At 41.0% G+C, this 11111-nt stretch overlaps 1 protein-coding gene across 1 annotated transcript in view; it reads left to right on the forward strand.

Moving 5' to 3' along the window:
* LOC134534552 (head-specific guanylate cyclase) overlaps positions 1 to 9215 on the forward strand; it is a 53446-nt gene extending 44231 nt beyond the window's left edge. The window contains exons 8-10 of the mRNA XM_063373033.1: positions 6200 to 6343; positions 7611 to 7765; positions 9029 to 9215. Coding sequence (XP_063229103.1) covers positions 6200 to 6343; positions 7611 to 7765; positions 9029 to 9215 — 486 coding nt within the window. The remainder of the gene's footprint in view (positions 1 to 6199; positions 6344 to 7610; positions 7766 to 9028) is intronic.
* The last annotated feature ends 1896 nt before the right edge of the window (positions 9216 to 11111 follow it).

Raw genomic sequence — 11111 nt, forward strand, 5'->3', positions numbered from 1 at the left:
TTTACACATGAGCTCCGGAACACAATGATGTAAGTCAATAATTTTGCATGATTGACTTGCTCATATAGGATAATAATAGATAATAATAATAGGATAGTAGCTTGCTCAAAGCTGTGTGTGTTTTCACCATTTTTTTCTTTCCGTGGTAAACCTTCAGCCGAAGTTTTTGTCTGTCGAATTCAAACTCAACCTGTACATTCGGTTCTGTACCGTTATTGCGTCCTCTGTGCGCTATAGCTCGCGGGAGGCATGTGTGTGTGTGTGAGAGAGAGAGACAGATACAAGAACCTGGTTTTGGACGCGAGAGGAGAAGAACTGGAGGTGGAAGCAGAAGAGAGGCGTGACTGATGATGAGACGCATCAATCCGCTTGCCGGCTTCAACCCCTCTCCCCTTCTCTTCCTTATCGCACGGCACTCGAACCATCTCACACTTCTCTCTATCTTTCTTTCTCTCTCTGACTCTCTTTCGCGCCCTCGTCCTTCTGACCCCCACTAATTCTCAACACCTCTTCCTCCCGGCATTTCACCCTTTCCTCGGGACGTGGCCGCGAATATTAATCTGACGGCGAGCGAATCAGCGGCGCCCGACAGGAGAAGCGGAGAGACGTGTAAGAGCCGCAGATCCTCGCGTCTCGCGTTATTCACAGAGTCTCGTCGAGAGGAATCAGCGCGCACTCGCTCCCGTCTATAACACCTAATGGAATCAATTTTTTTTTCCCCACGTATTTTTACCGACAGAAATCATTTCCTCCGCCGCACGTGAATCGAATCGGTGTAAATGGCTAGCTAGGTACATCACTGCATTCAGCCAAATGAAAAGATAATCAGTTCAAGTATACTTACGTAGGTACTGCAATGTTGGATAAGCAGAAATTCGCGAATTAATTGAAAGGAGCACCGCATTAAAAAAATTGTAATTTTAAAAAAAAATATGGATGAGCACTATAGTAACCCAGGATTTTTAATCACTCTACAAGCACAATTTTCAAATTTTACGTTTTAATTTTGTGAAAAATTTGGTCCTGTGCTTCGCTAAAACGCCTTGGAAACATGGAATCCAAGTGAAATATAATTTTTAGTCCATGTTAATATGGACGTTTCCATCGGTCAAAATTCGCAAATATGTTAATATAGTAACACATTAGATTAAGTTAATCTATAAAGTTCAAAACCAAATTATCAAAAGTTAGTAACATCTTGATAGGTGGACTTGCCAGTATTGGTGACGAGACCTGCCAATGGAGGAAACCTGGTCTTGCTTATGAGTTGCTGTCGTTGGCTTGCTGATTTTCAATCTTAAATTATAGTATTTTCTGTATTAAAAACAATGCTTTTAATGTAGGAAAAGCATGGTCTTTACAAAAAAAAACTCACTGGTTGTGGCCAACAAGTGTGTTACAAGTGAAACTTCACAGACTGGTTGTAGTTACAAGTGAAACTTCACAGACTGGTTGTAGTTACAAGTGAGACTTCACAGACTGGTTGCAATTCTAAGTCACCTCACTAACTGCGCTACGGGCAAGAAGCCTGACGGATAATATGTGATTCAAAAGTTCCCGATTCGAGAGACGTCGGCGTTTATGCTAGTACAGTGCATGGCATGTTGTGTGTAAGTTAATGTGATTTAAAATTATAAATAAACTGGAAAAAATCAGTTTTTAGTAGTGTTAAGAGTCTTCAGGATGTTGTGAGTAATGAGCAATTGACGTATCCGCAGCCACGAAGCCTCGCTACACACAGTTGCTCAACGGAGACAAAGAGGTGGAACAAACATGGCGCCCGAATAGTAATGCAGTTACACAACTCTCTTCCTGAGCATCTTTGTTTCCGTAACGCTCTGAGCGTTACACTATTTATCGTTACGCAATGTTTATTAAATTTAATTATTTGTATAGTATGCTTATGAGAATAATTATTAAAATTCATACCATATTTATGAAGTTCTATAACTTGTAATATATTTAAGGATAGTCGGTTATAGATATGGCATATTTATTTAATATGTATAGCTGTTTATTTAAAGTTTATAGTAATAAAGTATAGCTTGGACTTGCAGTCATAACATATTTATTAACATGAATATATTTTTAATTATTTATAGTGTTATAAGCTTAGTTATTTATTAAATATGTTTTAATTTTCTGTTAACATTTTTATAGTGTTATATTTATGTTTATAAGGAGAGTGGGTTATAGGCATACTCTCTGATGAACTCGTCGCGTCAACTTACCCTACCGGATGTAAAGAAGTAACACTTGAAAAATAGTTTTGTGAACCTGCAAATCATTGTTTTCTTATAATAAAACCTCTGCCAGTTTACCATTTTTACGGGCATGGAGAATTTCCAGCATTTAAATTTATTCTTTCAGGTTTATCGTGCGGGTATAAGTGAAGGGGTAATTAACTCAGGACGCATGACATCGAAGGGCTATAACAAAAGCTAAGTTAGACTAGTTTCCAAAGTTTGCATTACTTTTAATTCAACATTTAAAATAATTTCATGGACAGTTAGACAATTTCTGGATTGAACTGGATAGGATACGAAAATCTCGCGAATGATTTTTGTTTCATAAACATGGACTGGAAAAATTCGCTGTTTCCGTGACTTCTGGGTCCTATACGTACTTTGCGGCAAGCACACCTGCTCATTGGCTACTTACGAATGACACCTGTTAACCGGGTTGCTTGTGATTCAATTTCTGAAGGGTTTTTCATTGGCTCAGAAGTCTTTCAGGCGAACTGTAGTCTAATCACTGAAGCAGCGTGACCGTGAACGAGTTTGGATTCCATCAGCCCAACGTGAAATGAATCGGCGAATTTTTCTTCCCATATGACATTCGGTGTAATCAACGATGGCGTGCATACGTGAAATTCTTCAAGATCGATCCCCCCTCACTGAAGAATGATCCAAAAAAAAATGTTTTTACGTCAGACTCGGGAATAGAACCCGAGACCAACGCTTCAAGCTGCAGTTGTTGGCCGCGTGTGTGAGGCTGATAGTTGGATGCCGTTAATCAACGCCTCGAGTCCTCGTTCTTCTCGCTGTCTTGAAGATAACTTCGACGTCACGCGCCGAACCCCGCCTCGGCGGACGGATCCCACGCCCCCCCTCCCCCCGTGCCGCGATTGATCGCGATCTTGATCCGCTCGCCCTCCGGGTTAATTAACGCTGCGTCGTTGTTTCAGGCGGGCTCGGTTCGCCCTCCATCGGGACTCGAGAAACTGAACTTCTGACGATACACTCGTCCAACCAACGCACCCGAGTACACAGTGAGGCCTGAAAAAAATTTTATTTTTGTAATGGCTGCTGAAAATTTGCAATAGTGTTGCCCTTTTGTTATAATCACAATAGTGCAATGCACTGTATTTTTTTTAAAAATAACGGAACAGAAATATTAATATAAAATTCCAGATAATTAATTTTTTTTGAAATTTACATAAAAACAGTATTGCTACAAATAGCGTTTGCAGTGATCCTGGGTTCTGATTATTATCTTGTCCCAGTACTTCCAATAGGTACCTACACTGTAAAAATATTTTGTACTTTTTACAAGGAAAATCCTTTGGAAACCCAGTGGCCAACGCTATCACTTGTAAAACTACAAGGCAGAGCTTTGTAAATTTGCATGTAGTACAAAGCCCTGCCTTGCAATTTTACAAGTGATATCGATGGCAACAGGCTTTCCGAGGAATATCGTTGTAAAAGTACAAACAATTTATTTTTTTAGAGTGAACGGTTGTTTGTAACCAGTTCCATGAATAGCTTTCCAGTATTAACTGCGCACATTAATAGATATAATAAAATAATAAAATCCTATTTTTTTTATTCAGTTACCTTTTCCATGGTTTAAAAAATAATGCTTGAATGAAACATCAATCAAAATATAAAACTAAACACCAATTTTCGCAGGAAAATTATCTCGAAAAACGTAATTGATATATGAAAAATAACCACGTTTCCAAAGGAATCTTTAGTAAAACTTGAATTTTTTTTGTGGACGCGATGCGATAGACGCGTTGGGAATGAAACCCGTCACTTGACGTTAGCGCGACAAAAATGGTAGACGTGACAAGACTTCCCGATTAAAAGGGATTATTCTTTTCTATTTACATCGCGTCGCGGACGTGACGTTACTGAAATGAGTGCGATAAATTGTTTTTTTCATGTTCGTTAAACAGGGGCATTGATAAATAAAATATTTACCTATTCGTTTTTTTTTAGGTTAGTTGGGAAAATCTATTAAATACGTTCAAGTAAAATGAATTCGGAATAAATATTAAATTTATATCAAACAAGTCATTCTCGAAACATTGAATTCCAACAAATAATTTACATCTATTTTTTTTTTAAATATTTACACAATCACATTATGTATGATTTTCGGGAAATTTCTGTTTGTCACGTGGTTAAAAATGGCCTGGTCACATTAAAGCGATAGGTACTGAATTATTTCTGTCGAGTCGCGTCTTTCCGTTAAAACGTACTTGTTAATCTATACTAGGTATTTGTAAAATTCATATGCAGATGTTAGCTAGTAATATATTAAAATATGAAAGATTAAAAATAATCTGCTAAATAATCAAATTGTTACTATAGAAATTGATAATATTAATTTTAAGGCGTAATACGTTAAAAAAACTGTGTTAACACTAACAAAAATAGTTTATGTGACGTATGTACACCATGTATTACATATCATAGACTGTCTTAAAAAAAATAACATAAACGGACAAAGCAAGGAGTTGTATAGTTGTTTTACAGCACATAATTGTAGCTTGCGTGGCTTAAGCCAAGCCATTAGCGATGTGCGAACTCAGCATCTGAACAGAACGCATGCTTAGAGCGTTATGTTGAAAAGAAGACATGAGCTTGGAGCACGCTTCACACTGAAGTTACAGCAAACAACACTTTGCTTCTCCCCACGTGGCTATTTCGAGACAAAAAGTTTGTACTATTAATGAGCACAACTCCGGGCCACTACACCAGCTAATTGGCCATCCACTCGCAAATAAGAAGTAACGAAAACATTACGATTCAGGGGAACATTTGAAGGCCCAAAGAAAGATTATATTTTCCCCCGACGTCGAGTTCACTTGATGACGCAGTCACTTGAAGTTCCGCTTCATCACAATACAAAGCTGTTCACTTCCGAATACATACACAGAGAAAAAGGTTTGTTGAATCAAACAAATATCTGTTTATTTGTTGGGAAAAAAAAATATTTACTTGTTGTAACAAAATATTGTGTTCGCCTTACCTAATTTGTTGAGTAACAAAATTAATTTCTTATAACCAAACAAATATACAGTATAGAGTTGACAAAATCATTTCGTTATGTCAACAAAATCTTTCCTGCTACAAAATCTTTGTTTGAATCTACAAATATATATTTATTTCACCATATACAAACAAATATTTTGTTAAGGCAAACAAACCTTTCTTCCAGTATGTTTGCGAAATGTATTAAGGAATACATTGAGTTCTGTTTCAGTATCTCGTTTTTAAACTGTATTTTTAGAAGAGTGACAATAACTTAAAACGCGTGTTTTCAGAATAATGTTTAGCCTTGAAATATCCGTTACAGATAATTGAAAGAACTTAACGGACTTGCGCAACGCCCTTATCTTTATTTCTCTACCATAAAATGTTACGGTTATGGCTCAAATCTCATAGTTGCCCCATGCACGAGATAATTAAAGAATGCGCGCCAGTCCAGAGCCTTGCGCGTAGAGGCGATACCGCGCTAGATGCACCAGAGAGCGTCACCCTTAGCACCCCGCCTCACTAACACGGTTACACCCTTGACTAGGCGGGCCCCTTTAAGAGACATCGCATTGACCTACACAAGTTTCGTTTTATGGTTTCGTGTTTTCTTTTACTTTGCTGTGGGGAAAAAAAAACGGGTCTTTTCACAAATGTTTTTAGGTATAAAAATTGCTAAACACATTATCATTGACATTCCTGCGTTCAAAGTCCCAAAGAAGCGAGTGACCGACGCTTACACTGCACGCCAGTTCGGAGCCTGGCGCGTAGAGGCGAAAAGGCGCGTGGTTCGCGAGTCTGTGTCGCCCTTAGCGCCCGCCGCGGTTTCAGAGGTCGTGCGCCCGGACAGGCTTCTGAGACGGATCGATGTTTGGCCACCTGAACTCACAGGTGCGACTCGACGTTCGAAGATGGGCTTGTGTTGCTGGTTCCAGGTGGAAACCATAGGCGACGCCTACTGCGTCGCTTGCGGCCTGCACAAGCGGAGCTCGACGCACGCCCAGCAGATAGCGTGGATGGCGCTGAAGATGATCGAGACCTGCTCCCGGCAGCACACCCACGACGGGAAACCCATCCGGGTAAGCCAAGTGGAAACGCGCGTGACGTACTGAAGTGAGCGGCCTGAGGCCGGGGGTTTATAAACTACGCGGGGCACGCAACGACGCAACTAGCTCAAGGAAACCACTTAAGTCGCTAGGCGTTACCAACCCTACAACTTTAAATGGTAAAACATTAGAAACAAATTTCTTCCCTGGGATTCTTCTGATGACTTATGTTAACCATCAAAACTTATCAAAACAGTCAAATATTCAATTTAAATATTTTTTCTGTGACTGAGCGAAAGTTAAATAAGTTAAAAGCGTTAAGTATATAATATAAAAAATCAGGGCCATATTTATATATTTTTTTGGAACACTTCACTTAAAATATGGAAAGCGAAAAAGGCAAGCCCAAACGCAAGACGTTAAAATTTGGCCAATGGTTGAGTTAACTTTTTGCGTCTTATGTAGTTCAAAAACCAGTAATTAAAAAACATCGTTATTGAACTAATTGCGTTCTGCGTTTCTTGTTCTATGTGTTTACAAACCCGGTCATAGAACAGTCAGATTTTGAATACTTTAAATTTTTCAGTTATAACTGCATTCGCATCAGCCGACGTACACAAAAAGCACAGCGCCATAACACACAATTCCAATCTTCATTCTGACAGAAAAGGTGATTTCGGAAATACATCGATTGCTTTTTTATCCCAGATTCGGTATCCTCTGAAAATTCCAGTTTCAAGACTTCGACTTTTTCCAGCTGTCATTACACCACGCATTTGCGAAACGACTCACAGGCGTAAGAGTTGATCTCACCTCGCACTGGCTATGATGATGTCTCGGTTGACGACGTACATGTCCTTGACTGTGTTTGTCAGCACAAGCAACTGATCCGAGCCACTGAACGAGTTTAAAATGTTTAAGCTGTTCGAGCACAAAAATACATACGCCTTTCAAATTTTCTCAAAGTAGGTACCTTTTTTAATCTGCGATTATTTCTTGTCGTGAACATCCAAGTGTACAGAATGTGTTCCGGTATAGTTCAGCTGTCATAAAGTTTCGTCTGGCACACCTAGAACGCTTGGTGCGTCCCCCTGATGATCACAAAAGGGACTGTGTACGAGTTGAGATGACGCCATACGCGGGTCCGCCACATGGAAGGAATCGACCAAAGCGTGAGCTCTGTGAATGCGCGACATTCGGGCAACGGATGGGAAACCAAAATTCTGCTCCCCAAAAACCGCGGGACTGGCCCAGTCCTATCGTGCACCAGTGTCTTGTAATACCGACCGTGTGGTTGCAGATGAGGATCGGCCTGCACAGCGGCACAGTGCTCGCCGGCGTCGTGGGCAAGAAGATGCCCCGCTACTGCCTGTTCGGCCACAACGTCACCATGGCCAACAAGTTCGAGTCGGGCAGCGAGCCGCTCAAGATCAACGTCAGCCCCACCACCTACCAGTGAGTTCTGCCGCGCCGTCGCGTCGGCGATCCCCGACCAACTTGTCAGAGATCACAGCAAACTAGCTGCAGTGCCCCAAGGCGTTGCCCATGCTAAAACACATTACAAGTATGAGGAACATCACTACCGAGTTCCCAAGTCTGTAGGACATACACACACACAATAAAATTGCTACAGTTAACACAGTATCAAAGTGAATCACACAGTCAATATATATGCTTTTTTTACATACATATGAGAGTATTTTTTTATTCATAACTTTAAGTAGTTTCCACTTCAACTACTCTATGTGTTTCCTGTATTAACGTCCTGTGTATGTGAAGTGGGACTTTAATAATGTTATTGTTACGGACTGGAAAAATTCACGGTTTCAGTGACATCCAGGATAGAATCCAAATTCCTCTGAGTACTCAGGCAAAGATATCACTTATGAGACGTCTCACCTGGTGTTACCTGTGATTCCATATTTCTTTGGTTGTAGCTTCTGAAATGACCTAGGATTCTCCAGATGGAGTGTTAGTTGATGGAAGAAACAGCAATCATGAATAAGTATTAAGGTTTTAATCAAACACTCATTGAATCCGCAAATTATTCATGTCTCTAGCCATTATAGAATTAACAATAAAATCGCAAATGGTGAAATATACTCAATTAAAATCATGTGTTGTAAGGGTGTATGTCTCATTCCTGATCATGACATTATATCTACATTCCACACAGTTAAACTAAACCGAATTTTTGAATGGCTGAAATTTTACAAAATTATTTATATCGCATACGTTTTGCATAATTATCTGGCAAAGTTGAATTTTAAACCTTTTTTGTGCCGTATTGATAAGGGGAATGAAATGTAAATATAAACTGTAACTTTTAAGGTTTAAAGTCAATTTTTACTGGCTCCTATGTGATATGGTTTGATTTTTTTTCCCAGAAATTTTCTTTTATTTAGCTGGCATTTTAAAATCATCAGAAATTTCATGAGTACAAAAAGCTAAATAATGTTAGATAAATATTTCTGAAATTTTAAACCATACCACGCAGTAGCCACTAAAATTGCTTTTAAACTCAAAAATTGTCAGTTGTTTATTCCATTTGGTTCTCATTGTTCATACTGCACAAAAATGTTGAAGTTTCAACTTTGCCAGATAATTATGCAAAACGCATGCACTATACATATTTTTTGTTGAAGTTCGGCCACTCAACAAATCTACAAGTGGGGCGGGACATACGCCCATTGAAATCGCTAACTTGTGTACCTGCAGATGGCTGAAGAAGACGCCAGGCTTCACGATCACCCCGAGGCCGAGGTCGTGCCTGCCCAGGGGGTTCCCCGCCGACATCCCGGGAACCTGCCACTTCCTGCACGGCTACAAGCACCCCTCGCTGCCGGCCAGCGACCCCCTGTCAGAGCACGTGGCGGCGGCGCTCAGAGAGCTGCGGCTGCAGTAGCGTCCGAGACGCCCCGGTGCGAGAGTGTTCCTGTGGCAGTAACTGGTCTTCCGACCATCCGAGAAGGCCACGTTGCTGGACGCTGGTGTCAAAGAGGTGTTCGAACAAGCTCTACGTGCCCATTATGGACCACCCGAGGCTACTCATTGTTGGCTAACAAAGTCACACAAGCTGAGAAGATACTTCATAGAGCTCCGACAACAGTGCTACAGCTTCTTCACCATATAAGGCACCACAGTGCTTTCAAGTCATTTAGAAGGAAATGTTCCAAGAAGCTCATCTTGCAATAATGCCCTCCTCCGGGACCATCCTTAACACCTCATTGTTGGGTAACAACATCACACAAGCTGAGAAGATACTTCATAGAGCTCCGACAAAAGTGCTACAGCTTCTTCACCATATAGGGCACCACAGTGCTTTCAAGTCATTTAGAAGGAAATGTTCCAAGAAGCTCATCTTGCAATAACGCCCTCCTCCGGGACCATCCTTAACACCTCATTGTTGGGTAACAACATCACACAAGCTGAGAAGATACTTCATAGAGCTCCGACAAATGTGCTACAGCTTCTTCACCATATAGGGCACCACAGTGCTTTCAAGTCATTTAGAAGGAAATGTTCCAAGAAGCTCATCTCGCAATAACGCCCTCCTCCGGGACCATCCTTAACACCTCATTGTTGGGTAACAACATCACACAAGCTGAGAAGATACTTCATAGAGCTCCGACAAAAGTGCTACAGCTTCGTCACCATATAGGGCATTACAGTGCTTTCAAGTCATTTAGAAGGAAATGTTCCAAGAAGCTCATCTTACAATAATGCCCTCCTCCGGGAATATCCTTAACACCTCATTGTTGGGTAACAACATCACACAATCTAAGAAGATACTGCTTAGAGCTCCGACAACAGTGCTACAGCTTATTCCCATAAAATGCACCATATATAAGGCAAAATATGTTCGGAGAAGCTTTTTCTGCAGCAAAGCGGCTCCTCGTCCAACAGAGGAACTGAAGCATTGAATATTAATTTTTAACTAGCCACTTATGTATGCTTAAAGCTTTGGCTAAAGTAGAGCAGCTTCTTGACCATCTGACATGTGCAAAACTGGGGAAGTAGATTCAATGCAATTGGTATGAGGCGTTGCAATAAGCCTTACTTGGAAGTTGTCTCTTCTTGCACAACCTGAGGAATCACAGTGTTGGATAACTTTTTCAATCCATAAACTTTTAACAATAGTGCATATTTTTGACAATGTGAGATGTTACGATGTAGCAAAAAGAATGAGGCTTTCAAGAATCTCTGTTAGCGGTAGTGATGCTGCACGTCCATCTGGGCCATCGCGTTGTTGGAAAATGGTGTCGAACCAGTCAGTGATACATCCATACGAGTTTTGCCAGCTACAGAACCGCACCTCAGACAATGTAAATTAAATGTGACAAGCCGGTATGAAGATACATGCAATAAATCCGGTGTCATTGTTGCTTCCAGACAACCAGAGGTGCATCAGTGTTCGAGATCGGCCTTAGGAAGTCCAGTGATTAAAGTAGAAGGCTCGTGCAGCTGCTTTTTCTGTCTTTTAAGGTGCTGCAGTGAACTCTAACGACGAAAAGACTGTCAGCTTGTGGTTTCCAAGGAGTTTCACCTTCAAGCTTGATACTGCTCCTGTCGAGGGAGTAGCCATTTCTGCCACGCTAAGTCCGTCAAGAAAACTGTCTCCTGACGTCCGACTGCCAACTAAGGTGCCACACCGTAGTATCCACCCTCTTCAGCAAGCGGCGCGGCAATCAGTGATTCCTGCCACACCGTTGCCAAACCCTCGGCGGCTAGGTCATGCCTTGTGACACCTACAGAACAACCTCGCCGAAATACGCTTCTTCCTGCGGGTAGTCGCGACCGC

Source organism: Bacillus rossius, chromosome 7 (genome assembly GCF_032445375.1).
Source record: "Bacillus rossius redtenbacheri isolate Brsri chromosome 7, Brsri_v3, whole genome shotgun sequence".
Taxonomy (NCBI): domain Eukaryota; kingdom Metazoa; phylum Arthropoda; class Insecta; order Phasmatodea; family Bacillidae; genus Bacillus; species Bacillus rossius.